This window comes from Triplophysa rosa, linkage group LG7 (assembly GCF_024868665.1).
Source record: "Triplophysa rosa linkage group LG7, Trosa_1v2, whole genome shotgun sequence".
NCBI lineage: Eukaryota > Metazoa > Chordata > Actinopteri > Cypriniformes > Nemacheilidae > Triplophysa > Triplophysa rosa.
The window spans coordinates 15931494-15950240 of NC_079896.1; the positions used below are offsets into that span (position 1 = coordinate 15931494).

The 18747-nt window shown below is 39.7% G+C and overlaps 1 protein-coding gene across 3 annotated transcripts in view; it reads right to left on the reverse strand.

Annotated features, from left to right (window-relative positions):
• LOC130556366 (C-type mannose receptor 2-like) overlaps positions 1-14766 on the reverse strand; it is a 29123-nt gene extending 14357 nt beyond the window's left edge. For 2 of the 3 annotated variants that reach the window (XM_057337297.1, XM_057337296.1), the window contains exons 1-6: positions 14721-14766; positions 14379-14417; positions 5433-5780; positions 4151-4204; positions 3899-4034; positions 3690-3799 (exon numbers count right to left, since the gene is read on the reverse strand). In XM_057337297.1, the coding sequence (XP_057193280.1) occupies positions 3690-3799; positions 3899-4034; positions 4151-4204; positions 5433-5780; positions 14379-14417; positions 14721-14727 (694 nt within the window). In that variant the 5' untranslated portion in view covers positions 14728-14766. The remainder of the gene's footprint in view (positions 1-3689; positions 3800-3898; positions 4035-4150; positions 4205-5432; positions 5781-14378; positions 14418-14720) is intronic. The other variant, XM_057337298.1, reaches the window with a different exon arrangement.
• Between the last annotated feature and the right edge of the window lie 3981 nt (positions 14767-18747).

An 18747-nucleotide genomic window follows, 5' to 3' on the forward strand; every position in this document is an offset into this window, starting at 1 on the left:
ATTCTTTTTTCACTGTTTTAACAGATGTATTTAACACACTGTTATAACAGACATTGAAAACTTAACCTTAAAGTTCAAGAGTCAAGGTCCCAACTAAAGCAAACACTGAACACAATAATGATGGTTTGTTGAAATCTCAACATTTTTTCAACATTAATTTCAGGTGCAACAGTGATATTGATTCAATTCTATTAGCATTGACAAATCAACCATTATGAACATTGACTCAATGGTTTTGAATCATTGCTATCTAAGGCTCTTGCTATTGCTATCTGGGCAACTAGCAGATGAGTTGAATCAGGTGTTTTATATAGGGACACATCTAAAACATTCTGTCAGGGGGTTCCTGAGGATCAGGATTGAGAACCCCTGAGGTAAACCACTGACTTGATTTGACTTGAGACTTGACTTGCTCCCACCCCAACTGACCGGACGCCTGAAAAGCGTACTGCACGTGAAGGACTGTAATACATGGGAAGTTCACTCAAGTACTGAGGAGCTAAACCATGTAGGGCTTTATAGGTAATAAGCAAGATTTTAAAGTTAACGCGATGCTTTATAGGTAACCAGTGCAAGGTTGACAGAACCGGGCTAATATGTTCATACTTTTTTGTACGTGTAAGAACTCGAGCTGCCGCGTTTTGGACCAATTGGAGTTTTTGTAATAAGCCTGCAGGGCAACCACCTAACAGTGCATTACAGTAATCTAGTCTTGATGTCATGAATGCATGAATTAACTTCTCTGCATCTGAGATTGACAGCATATGACGTAGTTTAGATATATTCTTAAGATGGAAAAACGCAATTTTACAGGTGTTGGCGACGTGGCTCTCAAATGACAGATTACTATCGAATAGAACGCCAAGATTCTTTGCTGACGACGAGGGTTTTATGGAACATCCGTCAATAGTTAAACAGTATTCTTGGTTGTTACTTATAGCAGTTTTCGGTCCAATAAGTAACACTTCCGTTTTGTCCGAGTTCAGTAATAAAAAGTTGTTACTCATCCAGTTTTTTATATCGACTATGCATTCCATTATTCGATGGAACTGCTGTGTTTCATGAGGCTTCGAGGAAATATAAAGTTGAGTATCATCAGCATAACAGTGAAAGCTAACTCCGTGTCGCTTTATTATATCTCCTAGAGGTAGCATGTATAATGCGAAGAGCAGAGGCCCTAAGACTGAGCCCTGTGGTACACCGTACTGGACTTGCGATTTGCGTGACACCTCATTGTTTATTGCTACAAATTGAAAACGGTCGGATAAATAAGATTTAAACCATTTCAAAGCTATTCCCTTAATGCCGACATAATTTTCGAGTCTATGTAGGAGTGTGCTGTGGTCAATGGTGTCGAATGCAGCACTAAGGTCTAGCAGCACCAATAACGAGATACAACCTCGGTCAGACGCCAATAGCAGATCATTTGTAACTCTGATCAAAGCAGTCTCTGTACTGTGACATGCTCTAAATCCAGACTGGAATTCTTCATTGATGTCATTCCTTTGGAGGAAGGAGCATAATTGAGTTGAAACTACTTTTTCCAGAACTTTAGATATGAAAGGTAGATTCGATATAGGCCTGTAGTTCCTTAGTTCTCTAGGGTCGAGTTGGGTTTTTTTTGACAAGGGGCCTTAACGAGTGACCACCACACTTAGAACAGCCACCTTATATGCTTTAGGCACATGTCCTAGTGTCAACTTCACAGATCAGGTTGCCAGCACCACCTGGTCCTGTAGATTCATCATCTACAATATTAGGAAATTAGACCTTTCCTATCAGAGCATGCTATGCAATTCTTAGTCCAGGCTCTTGTTCTGTTCAGGCTGGACTACTGCAATGCGCTACTGACTGGACTGCCAGCTTGCACAACCAAACCTCTACAGATGATCCAGAATGCAGTGGCAAGAGTGCTCTTCAATGAACCGAAGGGAGCACACGTCACTCCTCTCTTCATTAAGTTACATTGGCTCCCTATAGTCGCTGTAAATATGAAAGTGGGGGAGTGATGTCACAGGTCCTTTAACATGTACAAACAGTTCTGAAAACAGCATCCCAAGTAGCAAAGTTCTTCTGGCTCACTTGTGAGCCACAACATGTTAGTTTCTGGCTCAGTAGCGGCTGGGTCCCCGGCCCAGATCTGGCCCACACATTGATACACTGAAAAAGAATCATTCACTCAACTTGACTCGGAATCATCTGAACAGATTCATCTTGTTGATGTCAAGATCTCAGAGACCTCGAGCTCGCTGGTTCCTGTCGAACCCGGATCACTCCCCCTCGATGAGGGGAGTGCGCCGGGCTCAGAACCAGCCCGAACCCTGTGTACCCCCAAAAAGGCGCATGATGCCGGACAGCAGCCGGGTGACGCATTCCCCCCAAAAGGCACAGGGCTTGAGGCTGCCGTTGTGGCAAATGGTTTGGGAACGGGAGTGGGTGTAGGATGTGGCGTAGGCTTGGGACAGAGTGCGGGCATGGGCTTTGGACAGGGCTTGGGACAGGGAGTGTCTGCAGCGGCAGAGCGTGGGCTGGGACAGGGCATGGGCTTGGGACAGAGTGTGGGCTGGTGTCTGCTGTCGCAGAGCGTGGGCTTGGGAAAGTGTCTGCTGCGGCAGAGCATGAGCTTTGGAAGTGTCTGCTGTGTCAGCGAGTGGGCTGGTGAAAGATTGGTGCTGATGTTTTGGTTGATGAGGATGAGAGAGGCCTTTAGCAGAGTTTTAAGAGCGTGATTTACTCGAAGATCAGCTCCGAATATTGAGGGACCAGCGTTGCCATGGGGTCTGCCTTCGGTGCTAACAGCCTAAACTTTTGGAAGGAAAATCGAGAGAGGGCATCTGCTATCTGATTTTTTGACCCGGGTATGTGTTTGGCTGTCAAAATGAACTGATTGCAAGCCAATATCCATGTGAGGCGTCTGAGGAGAGGCATTAAGGCGGGTGAATGAGAGCGACCTTTATTAATGCAGTGCACCGTTGCTTCGTTGTTGCAATGAATTATGATGCTGGAGGCGGACCATTCTTTGCCCCACAGGTAAGCCGCTACGGCTATTGGGTAAAGCTTAAATAATGCGGAGGATGTCGAAGACTGAAAAAGTGCAGGTAAGACGGTTACCTATTTATTGAATAGTTCGCTGGGTCTGATAGGGTCAAGTCATGATAATTGATGAGGATCAGCTGCGATTGCTGATGGGCATTAGCCGGGCTTCATTATATGCTCCCGAACTTTGTTAATAAAACATCATAACAAACAATCATAGCAAACCAAAAAAAACATTAATATAAGAGAAGCAGAGTCAAGAGGTCCACTGAAGGAAACACGAAACACGATGAGGCTCTTTGTTCTTATTCTTCATGTTTCCTTCAGTGATGGTGAATGACTCAATCTTCACTTCATCATCTCATTGACTCAATCTGATTTGACTCGTTCATGTGTTCAGTAGCGAGACATCTAAATCATTCTGTGCGGGGAGACCCGAGGACTTGAACTTAGACTACACTTAAAAGTGTACTTTCACAAACTTAGAAGAGTGCCAATGTAGTCCCCAGCGGTATTAAAGTAATACACCTACAGGTTCACTATAGCAGACTGTTAATTATACACTTACTAAATAAATCACACTTAAATACACTTCAGCTTTACTCTTGTATAGTGTTTGTAAGGGTTTGGTGTCAGTTGGGTGTAAAACTCACTTGGTGGTGCTTCAACACACTCATAAGACACATTCAGGTATTTGTAAGTTCCACCACAAGGATCAGTGAAAACTGCAGAGTTCAAAGAACAACTCGTTTTTCCATCACACCTGTGACATAAATGCAAAAAAAATTAATATATTAAAAATATATATTAAATATTGTCTGATAATATCTGATAGCTCTTTAATAATGTTTTTTGTTCTTACCGAGTGGCCACCACGCTTAGAGATGTACTCAGAGTGCACTGAACATTTGATATCTGGTAATCTGGTCTTCCAGCAGAGCAGGTCTGTCGGTCTGTGCGCCCATAACTGGCTGAAAGGACTTTAATGGTTCCCTGGTCTGTTGATAAAAGTCACATTACAGACAAATGTGTTTGACAAATCTTTATTTTCTCATCGTGTTCTGTGGCCTTTAAAGCAGCGGACATGTAAACGCATGAAACGCAGAGAACTCACCACAGCTGAGAAGGAAAGTCTGTGATTCACAGATGATGAAATCCTTTGAAACACCTGAAGTCAGAGATGAGAAGTGAATTACATCTAGTGATGATACTGTGTTACATTGAGTGTCTTTGAGTATTTGCTTAAATCAGAGGTGTCCAATCCTGTAGAGTTCAGCTCTGACCTGTTCATCTGACCACATGTGTTGTGTGTCTTAACCAGGGTTATTTTAGTTCTGCGTTTTAAAATTAGTTTTGTTTTAATATCGTTTTCAAATTTGCCACAAATTTCAGTTTAGTTTTAGTTTTTTTCTTGAATTTTAAGTTTTAATTTAGTTTTTATTATGTAAACAATATTTTATTTAGTTTTTATATATTTTAGTTTCAGTTTTAGTAATTATAGTGCAACAAAGTTACACGAGACAAATTTCCAAATGAAAGCTTTAATGTAAGCTTGTCAATCTAATCTTGTCAATATAACCTTAACAAAAACAGAGAAAAGAAAATATTTTCAAAATCATCAAATGTGCAACAATACAGTCTTTGATATAATCCAGCGTGCGTGCGTGCGTGCGTGCGTGCGTGCGTGCGTGCGTGCGTGCGTGCGTGCGTGCGTGAATATGAACAAATTTACACGATGACAGAGTCAGCTGCTTCTCACACCGGGACTGCGAGCTGCTAGCAACGCCATTAGCATCATCGTTTTTATTACATCTCCGTTCAGAATCTTTTATCATAAAGTTTTTGTACTCCATGCGGTGATTCGATTGCAAATGTACGTTCAGGTTTGTTCGATTTTCTCCCCTTATTTTAACCCCACAAATCTTAACTTGCACCAAGACAATAGGCCTACATTTGCTTTTTCCAGTTTCAGTCGAAAACCCGAAATTATCCAAAATTTTGCTCTGTCATCTTCGACTAGGCAGGCATCCTGCTGTTTCTCCTTCACGCAAATGACCGTAACGCGTTATCTATAGTACAGAACAGCTGCTGCTACGGTCAAGCCAGAATTAGCCACAATGGGAAAAGACCTCATTATTTAGGAACACTATTATTTATTTTGGATAATTATTATTTTATTTTTGTTCGTTTTTAAGCAACTGTCGTTAGTTTTGTTTCATTTTAGTATGTTTATTTATTTACATATTTTTATTTTATTTCAGTTTACTAAATTATTTTTTTATCAATCGTTTTTTTCTTAGTTTTAGTTTACGAAAATAACACTGGTCTTAACTGGGATGTTAATTATTGTTGTCTCATGATCGTGTTTTGTGAAGTGAAGGTTTGCTGTCACTCACCATTGTAGCAGATGAACTGTGACGCCACATCACAGTCCTGCTGACGCCATGTTCCATTTCTCATAACAGCACAATTATTTGTGTTATCTGATGGTTCAGTTTCCCAGTTCAGATATTTCACAGGACCACCCAGAGACCACTTCCATTCACCTGTTCTCTTCAGTCCAATCCAGACATACTTCTGATTGTTATTCACAGTGTTCTTCAGCTCGTTCATGTCATTGATGTTGTGGACTGTGGCCAGATCTGTGTAGTTCTCTCTGCAGTATCTCTGAGCTTCAGTCCAGGTCTTATTCATGTTTATATAGTGATAGCGGCGCTGAATGCCTTCAGATAATGAGCAGAGAGCTGAAAGAGAGAGTTTTTATTCCAACACATTCACTCAGAGCTGGATCGAAGCAGGAGTGGGCTGACACCACACAATCATCATTTACTGACGCAACGTTTGCATTGAAGAAACAGATTCTGACAGATTTGAGCCTGTTAGTGTCTCACAGAGACGAGCGCTCCAGTCGGCAACTCAGAATCAAATCACATTTTAAAACACGTCAGATTTGCACCGAGAAAACAAGAAAAACAAGGTATTATCATGCAGTAAGATTTCTTAGCTGGCTCCATGGTTGATTATTTACCTATTTTAAATTAGTTTGTTATGGTTAAAAACCCATATTGAATCGGTTTCTAGTTAGATTAAGTTTGACAGAGCTTGACTGAGCATTAAAGCACAACTGAGATTATTCACTAAATCATTTTTCTGTTTATTGAGCATCACTTCGTCTCCTGCCTGCTGTTCTTCCCTTCAGCTCTGTATCTCCCTGGTGGTTGGGTTAAAGTATTGACACACAACGGAGTTGATATTTCCGCATTTAATATGTTCACGACGGAGAGAGATCTAGTGAAACTGGACTCACATTTTAGATCTATAAGATCTGCAAGTCATATCCCATAGTTGGATCTATCAGTCCAGTCAAGTTTTTAGACTTATTTTTCATTACACGCAATATAACGCACTGACTTTTTCTACTAAAAAAGACTGAAGTTAATAAAGATCCTTAGTTGAGAGAACGTTTTTTAATTTCTTACAGTGTGACTCGTGGACATTTTAAAAACAATTTGAGTCTTTTATCCCTGTCAGTTGCTATTTTTAAGAACAAACCAAGCTAGCAAAAAAGTCTTAGACCTCTCCTGTCCACGTGCCTTCCCACCCTTAATGTTTTGGATGTCTCCTTAAATAACACATTAAATAAGCTTGGCACTGCGGAGGCGGTGACCTGCGAGTGGGAAAGACGAGAGGACGAGGGATCCTTGGGAGATGTTACTGTGAGGAGACGGGAAGCTGGGGTAGGGGCTCCTCCGGGGACGGTTGAGGCTAAGATGATGAAATGAGGGTGTCTGCTGGGGCAGGGCTTCGTGGATGTCCCCGGTGGAAAGAATGTTTCTAGAAGGATGCGACTGAAGAAGGGGCGTCTGCTGTACACTGTCAGATAATATGTGTCAGATTTGTACCTTTAGGGGTACAATGGTTGTCACTGGGGCAGTACCCTCAAAGGGACACATATTGTACCTTTCCACATGGATACCCAGACAGCAAGCAATCATTGAATCAAAGTCAACAAATAGCTGATTGGTCAATGTTAATTACATTGAATCAATATCACTTTTGCACCTGCAATTAATGTTGAAACAAATCACCATTATTGTGATCAGTGTTTGCTTTAGTTGGGCTCTTGACTCTTGAGTTTAACGTGAAGTTTTCTTTACTGTCTAACACATATGTTGTGTCAAAGAAAACTAAGATCCAGTGACATCAGAAAATGATTCTTATTTCATCACAATGAAGTTCTATAAATTACTTTTGAGTGTAATACTGTATGTTATTAATATGTGAATGCGGAGTTATGACACAGAGAAGTGTCAAAGAGAATAAAGCAGTGTTGCTTTGCCTGTGCGGATGGAGTGAGCGGAATAGTGGTCTGCTGGGATGCCAGATTGGAGCAGGGCGGCTTTGAGGTGCTTTTGGAAGCAGAAGCGTGTGGCTGGGCGGTTAGAGTCGTCGACGAAGAGAGGATCTGATGCGGCTTTGGTCTGAGGTTTCCTGAAGTGAACGTAGGCTAGGAGGGTTTGGTAAGGTTGACTGGAGGTTGAAAATGTACACGAAATGGCCTCTCCTGGTTTGATCCGTTTTGCTTTGCTTAATGAAGTATGACATGGTCTTTGAATCAAGTACTGATAAGTCGGATATGGTTGGGTGGACTAGGGGGTTAAAGGTGGCTGTGGTGGAGATTTCTGAGCATCTTAGAAAACCAAAGAAGGCCAGGATGAACATGGCATCAAGTGTTCGGGCAACCTGCATGAAGTGATATCCTTTGTGGAGGGTAGAGATGCAATTGGTGAGTATTTCCAAGGTTATGGGTTGCCTGGCGTCTGGACGGGCGGGCTGGGTTTTCTGGATGTCCTTGATGATCATGGCTGTTTATGAGCTTGCTATGGCTGGTGATGGAGACTTGAAAATGATTTTATGGAAGAAGTGGACTCTGCTCAGGTAACCTTTAATTGAGCTGGCCTGAAGGTTTTTTGAAATTTTGAGGAAGGAGATGAATGAGGTGATGGTGAGGAGAGAAAAATCGGGACAGGAAAGTTGAACACCTGGTGAAAAGATCTGAAGCTTTTCCATGCGGTGAGATATGATTGGAGGGTCCTGGGGAAGATTGCTTGAATGATGTATTTGAGAGAGCATCTAGGAGGTTTTTTCAGGGGGTGGTTTACTGGAAGTTCAGCTCCAAATAGGGAAGTACAGGTGTTGGCTGGGGGTCCACATCGGGCGCCAGCAGTCTGAACTTCTGCCAGAATCTGGGTCCTGATGTTGCCGGAGACGAGAGGCGGTTACAAAGCCTTGCGTTGACTGAGACAGGTATCGTTGCTGCTGAAGCCAATGAGAATTGCGGTCGGGCCTGTGGAAGAGAGAGAAGGGAGGGAATGGCGGCCGCTTGCGCGGCTAGCTTATAAAGTGGCTGTGTAAGGTCCGGGGGCCGTGGGCCTGGGCGGGGAAGGGGTATGAGTGAGGCGGGTCTCCTGGTGGTAGCAAGCAAACGTATCTTGGGCGGCTAGCAGGGTTGGGGGCGTGGCCCAGGATTTCCGATGCCTGCTGCTGCAACCTGACGACCGTAGGCTCCTTCTCGTGAGGGCAGGGGTTTGATCTAGACATGTTGTGATCAAATGTCGTCTTGTGTGGCCAGAATCTGACACTGAAACGTCTGGGGACTTGTTTGCTTCTGGCCGGGGACTGCCCGAGAGCCCATATGACTGGCAGGTATGCGATGATGTTTATTTTCGCATGGCGAGGTTGGTGAGCGTATAAATGTCACTGAAACCTCAGTGAACGCACAAGGTCTGTTTGCAAAGGTTAAAAACGATCGTTGCGAGTTTATGTCGATAGTGATGACGTCTTGTGTAGGTGATACCTGTGATTGCAGATGGAGTTATTCCAGTGTGTGCATGATGCTTAGCTTTAAGCGCGAGCAGGGAGATGCGGAGAGTGAGTATGTTACCGTCACCCAAACATTCTCAATGAAATTTGCTGTTATATCTTCAAATTGCTGTGCGCACTGTATGGGTCGAACACAATTAATTATTTCAGAGTTAACATGGCGGCTGGGGTTACGATTCCAAGATGCGGTTGTGTTCAGGTTGGCAGCCGAGAGACGATAGATATCTTGCGGTTAAGCAACCGGTAACTGTACTGATGCATGCTGCTGTTTGTGTAACTTAAAAGTAACGGCGGCGTGCATTATTTGGGCAAGATGTAAATGAGAATGGCACGCTGTGTAAAAATGTATGCTGCTGGATGATACAGACGATTTTTTAGTTAACTAGCAATCCCTTTCGGACGTGCCGATTATGTTACTAATCTCCGGAAACTTATGTTTGTTTGGCTGACGTTCACTGAAGAGCACGGGCGCCGAGGAAGTGCGCTCGTACTGGCCAGCAATATGCCATTCTTGAGTGCAGCAGTGGCGACGGCATGACAGTGGATAAAGCTAAATGCATTTTCGAATAAAAATGTTGTACTCACCCAGCTTCTTGCATAACAGCGAGTTCGGCAGTTCAAACACTAGTAAACTCAGTTTTTTACATCATACATTGTGAAGTATCAGAAATTATTCATTCATTCACGGCAATCTTGCGAGCCTGGCTAGTATGTGTTTACTGGTGCCGGCGTCTGAACACTCGTGTCCCGCTAGCAGCGAGCTAGCGTTGCAACGAGAAGGCGTTTAGCAGCGAGCTAGCATGCCGGCAGCAATTGCATCGGCCTTCACGTCATTTTAATATTATCATCATTATTGATTTTTCTCATTCTCCCGTGACCTAGCCGCAATTGATCCGAATGTTGTTTGTATTACTTGAAACACCTGCCCGCGAATATTACTGCGATCCGGCATCACTAGACAACACAAATCAGATCAATTCTAGCTATTTGCGCTAATTTTTTGTCCTATGACATTCAGTGAATGATTCCTGATAGTAGATTTTTACTAGATACTTTACCTTAAAGCACTTTGAGCACAAAAGCAGTTTATTTTCTTTCTTTACTTACAGTAAATCAAAGTATAGCAAAACACTCTCAAGCGGAATAAGTCAAACACACCTAATAACAGACAGGTCTGAATCAAAACTTCCAATTCAGCTAGTGGGTGGGTTACCCGCGCTTTGACGCTCATCCAGATGTGCTATGATCGTCCATTCATTAGCGTTCACAGGAACAACATTAATGTGCTGTCCTTAAATGAACACAAAATGTGCTATTTTTAACACAACTGTTTTTAGAGTGTGTAGCGTTAAAAGCAAACTGTATAGTATGCTTTATAGACAAATGACATGTGTACGTCATCTACATCTTCTCTCAGACCAGAGAGGATGATTCAACTGATTTCCCTGGAAACAGTCAGGTATGCATGTAGGATCACTTTAAATCTAGCAATGAATGTCTATCTGTTTTTCTACAGCACATCAATAACTTCTACATTTTGAAAGGTATTAACTTAAACATGCCTTAAAATATTATCAGCAATGTAAAAGGATACTTCACCCAATAATGAAAATGTTGTCATTATTTACTCACCCTCAGATTGTTCCGTATAAATGTCTTTGTTCTGCTGAACACACAGGAAGATATTTGGAAGAATGTCAGATATCGTTCCCCATTGACTTCCATAGTATTTATTTTCCCTACTATGGCAGTAAAGGGAAATGGATTCTGACATTCTTCCAAATATCTTCCTAAGTGTTCAGCAGAACAAAGACATTTATGAAGAATAAAATGACAAATACATTTTCGAATATGTCATTTTATTCAATTAAGTATTTTAAAATACAAAATACAGTCTCTCAAAGTATTTAATTACAAATTACATTTGACCATTTTTTTGTTAAGGAAAATACAAATGACAAAATACTCAAAAGTAATTAAATACGTCAAATACATGTAACTGAAATACTGCCCATCTCTGGTTAGGAAGATGGCCAGTACGGAGTCTCGGAGAAATTTTTAAATCGTATAAATGTAGGCTATAAATTAACATTAATGAACAATGAATGAGCAATACTTTTGTTCAAGTATTTATTAATCTCCTTTTAATGTCATTTAAAAATTACAACTATTTATGTAAGCTCTGATCCATTAATACTGAGAAATACAACTTTGATTTTAAATAGGAAATGTATTGTTCAATTTACATTTACATTTAGTCATTTAGCAGACACTTTTATCCAAAGCGACTTACAAAGAGTTCAGGGAGCAATAAGCGATTAATTTATTAACAATTAATGGAAATCACAACTGTAGCTCAGTGGTAATAGCATTGTGTTAACAACGCAAGGTTGTGAGTTTGATCCCAGGGGATTGCACATACCTATGTATAAATATATAGGATAATGCAATGTAAGTCGCTTTGGATAAAAGCAAAGCATCTGCCAAATGCATAAATGTAAATGTGAAATAGCAGTATTATATTGTGCAAATTATAATGTCTTTTACAGTAATAAACTGTTGTTGCAGATTACAGTAGATATGCTGTAAAATCACAGCTATGTGCTGGCAAATATAGCTGCCAGTTGTTTACTGTAATTTAACAGGGAATTTCTTTTACAGTGTACCTAAATTTGTTATTTTTTTCTAATTTGTGTGTTTTTCCTTTTTTACTATACAATAGTGGTATATTTGTCCACATAAATATAGTAGTAGTATACTATACCTAAACGGCAATAAAATTCTTAAGATACTACCATGTTTTTGAACTTTACTACAGTATACAGTGTTTATCAATTTACTACAAGTGCACTACAATTTTCAATAGCAAATACTATAGTTCACTAAAGTATTTTTTGTCTGAGAGTGCTTTCTCACCTGACTCATTTATTACGGTTGAATCGCACTAGAGTTCGTTTTTCTTCTTGGTGCGGTTCGTTTGGGCAGGTGTGAATGCAGCAATCGCACTCGAGTGTGCACCAAAATAACCAAATAAGCGTACCGAGACCTCCTTGAAAAGGTGGTCTTGGTAGGCTTTCAAACGAACCCTGGAGCGGTTCGTTTGTGGTGAGAACGTGATTCGATGCAAAAAGTACTGCACTTTGTGAACTAAACCAGTGTCGTAGTCAGCTGCACTGTGCATTATGGAATGAGGACAAGTGAGCATGGCAGCTCGCGGACAAACTTGGAGTTGTGAGGAGGTGCGGAGCCTCATAGAAATTTGGTCTGATGACCATATTCCATCCTAGGGATGGGCATTTTTCAATAATTTTATATTAGAATATCTGAGATCATAAAAAATAATATTCGAATATTTGTTTAAGTTTTTATTTAGTCACAATTTCACATCAAGCTTATAATTATCATAAAATATTCATAATGCATTAATATTATATACAGTATAGGTTTTTTATTTTTTAAAAAAGGACAAAATAGAAAAATACATAAAAACGGCATTTAAACCTGTTCTGAACGGTATAATACAAAAAGAAAACATACAAAACAAAACGAACAAAACGCAATGTCTGTGATATATGGTCATATTGTTTATTTTGTTTTACATGTTCTTGATAAGAAAAGAAGCATATATGTAGGTCTGTTTTACTCGTGAACGTTCCTCAGACGGTTAACAAGCTGACAGCGGAGAAAACGAGCTGCTCTTCTAACTCCCGGTAACAAAATCCATCTGACAAGAATATCTGGCTTTATTATAATGTTGATAATTAATAAAGTAAACCGGCTTGATACCTCCATGCCGACTGTTCACATCCTAAAATTTGCCCCGCAACAATTCATTAACATTCGTTGCAGTGAAATGTACATTTTCATGTTTCAAGTTGTTGAAATTAGCATTACTTCATATATTTAAGGAATTCTATCCCTTTAAGTGTGCTGTGTTATTAATGTGTGAGTGTTTTGTGATAATACAGTGCTATGGCATCATAGTTTCATCTAACCAGTAATGAACCCTCAGGGTCCTCTAGGCCCTCGGAGATGACCAAAACTACGTTAAAAATGAAAATATTTTAAGACTTTAATGAAAGTTAGTCTCTTTTCCCCATTAGAACAGGTCTGTTCGACCCCCTGCAGCGCTGCTCAGCTCATGACTGTAAAGTATGGTGAGAGTAGTAAGGGAGCAGTCGACTCTCGTGATGCTGTGATGTCATCCGCTGAACAGTCTCTGCTCTGACATAGAGGTGTAGCTATGAATGAAACCACGCCCGAGCCATAGTAAATCAATAAGAGATTCATTTTGAGTGACAGGAAAACTAAACAATAATATGGTCTTTCTCAACAGCGGACTTTGTTTTCGCTAACTTCATGACAAATGTCCACTCTCTGTGGACCGCCAGCCTCGGGAAGCCTTATGGAAAAAAGTCAAAGCTGATCAACTTTATTCTGGTCGTTGCATGTTTTGTGACATTGTATGTTCAGCTTTAAGACGAGTCATTTTTCCTGCATAATAATATCATTTTTAAGTTGATCACGGTGTGTTGAAGGGTACAACGAGGCTAAAGGCACACTTTAAGAAGAAATAAGCTTTTCACTACACCCATCATGTATGATTGAAGAAAAAAATATACGTATATGTTTGTATTAAACATTTATGAAGCAACAGATTTTGTGTAAAAATAAATCTTAAGGAGTAATTGTGTTTAAACATCTTATAAGTGTATGAGGTGGGTACACGGTACTGATAGAAATACATTTGATACAATAATATGGCTTTAATACTGTTTAAGCAAATACTTTTACAAACCAGTCACTTTAGCAAAGTTTGTACTATTTTTTGTTTATTTTAATGAATAAACTAATTCATTTTTGTTCAATAAATATACTGTGATTAAAATATGTTAATATCACAATATATAAAAAACAGAAAACGTTTCTAAAGATTTTTGAAAGCATTAAAGATTGCATAATAATTTAATATAGATTTACAGTATAAAATGTGAGTGGTGCTTTGTGGCAAACCGCGGAACTGGGAACTAGGGTGATAACACTTTAAGCCACTAATAAAATGAACCAACCCCCATGTCTCTACGATGTTCTGAAGCAGAGATATAAGTCTTACTAAACGGTTGCTAGGTTAGGTTAAAGTGTTTGGTTGCTATGGGTGTGGTTTCTACTCTGTGCAGATGTCCCCCAATATTAGGCATTCAGAAGATGTCAGAAATAGACGTAGAAAAACAATTCACTTTTGGCCCCTCAGGGACATCTTTTCAACATCATCAAAGACGCAGAATAGAGGTCTTTTGGACACATCACCTCTGCTTGGGGGTGGGATATATTTAATAAAGTGTTTACTACAAAATGGCTCTTTTTCTTTAATAGAACAGTTATTAATAGACAGACAGATAACTCTGGTGTCAATTCTCCTGACATTTAAATCAAATGTAAAACCAGAAACACAAACTCACCAATGACAAGAAGACTGACATATAGAATCTGAGCCATTTCTGAGGAAGAAACACATTGAAAACCTCAAATGTTAAACTTCTGTTTGTTCACAATTTTGGTGTTCAAAATAAATTCATTTGCAAAATTTAAAATCAAATAAATCTGTGACGATGACATAAACGTTTGCTTAGTTTCTGTCATGTGTAAATGCCAATGAAGTTAAAAGTCAACGTTTCCATCACTACTGCATCTCTTTAGAAAGTCAGTTTCTTGACTCAAAGTTATTTTCAGATCAATTCACAAAAACAGAGTCATAAGAAAAGAATGATTTGAATAGGAACGAGAATGTAAAGAGTTCTTACTTTTCATGTCTTGTGTGTTTCTCTGGTGAATCTGCTGCTGTTTCTCTCTCTCTGTGTGTTTATATGTCATTATATCAGATCTGATCTTCAGCCCCTCCCATCATTTGGGTATTTCTCTAGAAAGACCAAATCCTTCTAATTTGTATCCTTGTTCACTCAAATGAGAAGAAACAAGGTGTGTGTTCTCTTATTTGCATGTGTAATGTGTGTCAGCCAGCGAATACAAGATGATAAGAGACACAGCAGAGGTTGATGTATAAATATATACATTTAAAACAACAAACTTATAGATTTTAGGCATGACTAACACCTCTGCGCTGGGGGTCTCATGCTTCCGGAGGGATTTGGAAGCCTGTGATGTGACTTCCCCCGGCCTGACTTCAGGTCATATTTGAGGACTGATGAGCGGGTACGGCCCGCGTGAGAAAACAGATGTGTGGCGTGAGAGCGTGCCAACAGAGTCAAATGAGTGAGTCTTACGCCCAATGTGTGACCGCCCTGAACTCATCAAAGTAAGTATTGACGTCAACACTTGATGTTATCTCATCTCATGTGTGTTTTCTGTTTCTGGGTCAGAACAATGACCTTCAGAGAAGCAAAAAGGGAGGATTCTTATATGACGAGGCTCTCAGATAGTGTCCCCGGACTCACTTAGCTTCATTCCATCAGTCCATTGTTATTATATTAATAGAGGTGTGAGTTTTCATTATTTCTTATTACAATAAATATATTTCTAAACATCTTACTGTGAATAAACTTAATGGTTACCAAGTATTGCTATACCAAACATTAAATCCTCCTCAGACCTTCACTACCACATATGTGTGGCTTAACAGTGTGTTTATAGGTTGTGGTTTGACTATCTTAAATTCAAATAGTTACATGCATTTTTTAACAATAAATTCTAATAAAGAAACAATTTACTTGTTTTTTTATCTTAACATATAAAGGATCAGTTCACCTAAAATTGAAAGTATGTTTGTTATTTAAAACGATACGTTCACGTGTTTAGTTCTCTTCCTCATTCAAATGTAATTTGCATGAAGCTCTTGACTATAACTCTCTGTAACCAAATGTTGTTGTCACAGAGGTCCTTCCATGCTTATTTTTGTGAGCAGTGTTGTGATGGTGGTCAAAATTCAAATCCTTACAAATGTTGTTTCTTAACAAACCAAGCGCACATGTATTCTCTTGAAGTAGGAAGGTAATCTGTGCACAGATGTCTAATATTGTGGTCTTTAGTAAAACAATATTAAAACAATTTTAAAACAATTCACTTATCTCACATTTTTTAGTTCTCTTGTTCCTTTGACTCAGTTAAGTTTTATGCACTAACAGGCTCAAATCTGTCAGAATCTGTTTCTTCAATGCAAACGTTGCGTCAGTAAATGATGATTGTGTGGTGTCAGCCCACTCCTGCTTCGATCCAGCTCTGAGTGAATGTGTTTGAATAAAAACTCTCTCTTTCAGCTCTCTGTTCATTATCTGAAGGCATTCAGCGCCGCTATCACTATATAAACATGATGAAGACCTGGACTGAAGTTCAGAGATACTGCAGAGAGAACTACACAGATCTGGCCACAGTCCACAACATCAATGACATGAACGAGCTGAAGAACACTGTGAATAACAATCAGTGGTATGTCTGGATTGGACTGAAGAGAACAGGTGAATGGAAGTGGTCTCTGGGTGGTCCTGTGAAATATCTGAACTGGGAAACTGAACCATCAGATCACACAGATAATTGTGCTGTTATGAGAAATGGAGCATGGCGTCAGCAGGACTGTGATGTGGCGTCACAGTTCATCTGCTACAATGGTGAGTGACAGCAAACCTTCACGTCACAAAACACGATCATGAGACAACAATAATAAACATCCCAGTTAAGACACACAACACATGTGGTCAGATGAACAGGTCAGAGCTGAACTCTACAGGATTGGACACTTCTGATTTAAAGGGGCGCTATCCCAGAAAAAGCACTTTTAAATGTTTTTCTACCAGAAATTGAGTCGCCAGCGTGTGTGTAGAAACACCCTTTAATTATACAAATCCATCTATTCTTCTTTTTGTAATCTCCTTTAAACCACAACCGTGACACAAAACAGGCTGTTGGAGATCCCCTATCCCAGATAGCAAATATTTGCGGCCCAAATCCGGCCCACACCTTACTCCCCATAACCCCTCATCTGGCCCACATACCGCGTGGAATGATGGCACTTGGGTGGACCGCTCCTGTTTGCCAGGTTTGGGCCACAAGCAAGCCAAAGCAATGCCGCATGTCAGCCACATGTCAGCCACAAAATAAATAAAGCAGAACTGACCCAAATATAATCAACAGTTCATTTCAATTCTGGCCCAGATTTATCCTAAAACCAACACCTTTCTGTGCTCCTGTTTGACAGAATTTGTATTGAGTTTCATTATTATTATAGTGATGATTGAGTCATTAGTGATGAACATCTGCACTGTCAGAAAAAATGTGTCAGATTTGTACCTTTAGGGGTACAATGGTTGTCACTGGGGCAGTACCCTCAAAGGTACACATATTGTACCTTTCCACATGGATGACCCAGACAGCAAGCAATCATTGAATCAAGTTAACAAATAAGCTGATTGGTCAATGTTAATTGCATTGAATCAATATCACTTTTGCACCTGCAATTAATGTTGAAACAAATCACCATTATTGTGATCAGTGTTTGCTTTAGTTGGGCTCTTGACTCTTGAGTTTAATGTGAAGTTTTCTTTACTGTCTAACACATATGTTGTGCCAAAGAAAACTAAGATCCAGTGACATCAGAAAATGATCATTATTTCATCACAATGAAGTTCTGTAAGTTACTTTTGAGTGTGGTATGTTATTAATATGTGAATGTGGAGTTATGACACAGTTTAAAAAGATTTTAGCACTTTTATAGACAATTTCCAGAATAAATGATTTTCACAAAACTGTTACAGTTCTGAATCAGTTCGACATGAAGAATCGGTGTATGAATCAATGGTGACAATCAACAGAAAGAAAGCTTCATGCTGCAATGCATGCTGGGTAACATCATAGTACAAAACTCATTCATGACTCCCAGCATGCATTGCAGTTGATCTGTTTATCTGATTTAGTTTGATGATTGTCACCATTGTTGAGATTCATACACCGATTCTTCATGTCTAACTGATTCAGAAAAGTAACAATTTTGTGAAAATAATTTATCCTGTTAGTCGTCCATAACACTGCTTTATTCTCTTTAAGCTGTATCATAACTGCACATATTAATAACATATCACACTCATCACTCATTGTGATGAAGTAACAATCATTTTCTGATCTCACTGGATCTTAGTTTTCTTTGGCACAACATATGTGTTAGACAGTAAAGTAAAACTTCACATTAAACTCAAGAGTCAAGAGCCCAACTAAATCAAACACTGATCACAATAATGGTGTATTTGTTTCAACATTAATTGCAGGTGCAAAAGTGATATTGATTCAATGCAATTAACATTGACCAATCAGCTTTTGTTGACTATTGATTCAATGATTGCTTGCTGTCTGGGTATCCATGTGGAAAGGTACAATATGTGTCCCTTTGAGGGTACTGCCCCAGTGACAACCATTGTACCCCTAAAGGTACAAATCTGACACATTTTTTCTGATCGCGAGTGTGAACCAAATGTTCTCTGAGCCATTCATTTACTCTGGGATTTTGCGTTTAAGATAGAATATTTAGTTTGTAATGGGAGTTGCGTATGATGTTTGTCAATCTAACTCAAGTGTTGAAGTATCAATAATGAAAAAAAGTTGGATTAGATTGTTATTCCACTGTTGTAATACACTTTGGTTTGGGGTTTCCTTGTCATCTAATCACCTGTTCGTCTCCGGTACATCTAAGTGCAGCGCAGATGGTGCGCTGCAAGGGCGAATGTTACAAAGAACAAACAAGCGATCATTTCGACCTTGTGCTAACGGATGGGGGTGGCAGGGGTGAACGTGTCGTAGTGTCCATAGGAGAGCTGTTGCTAGAGGTAG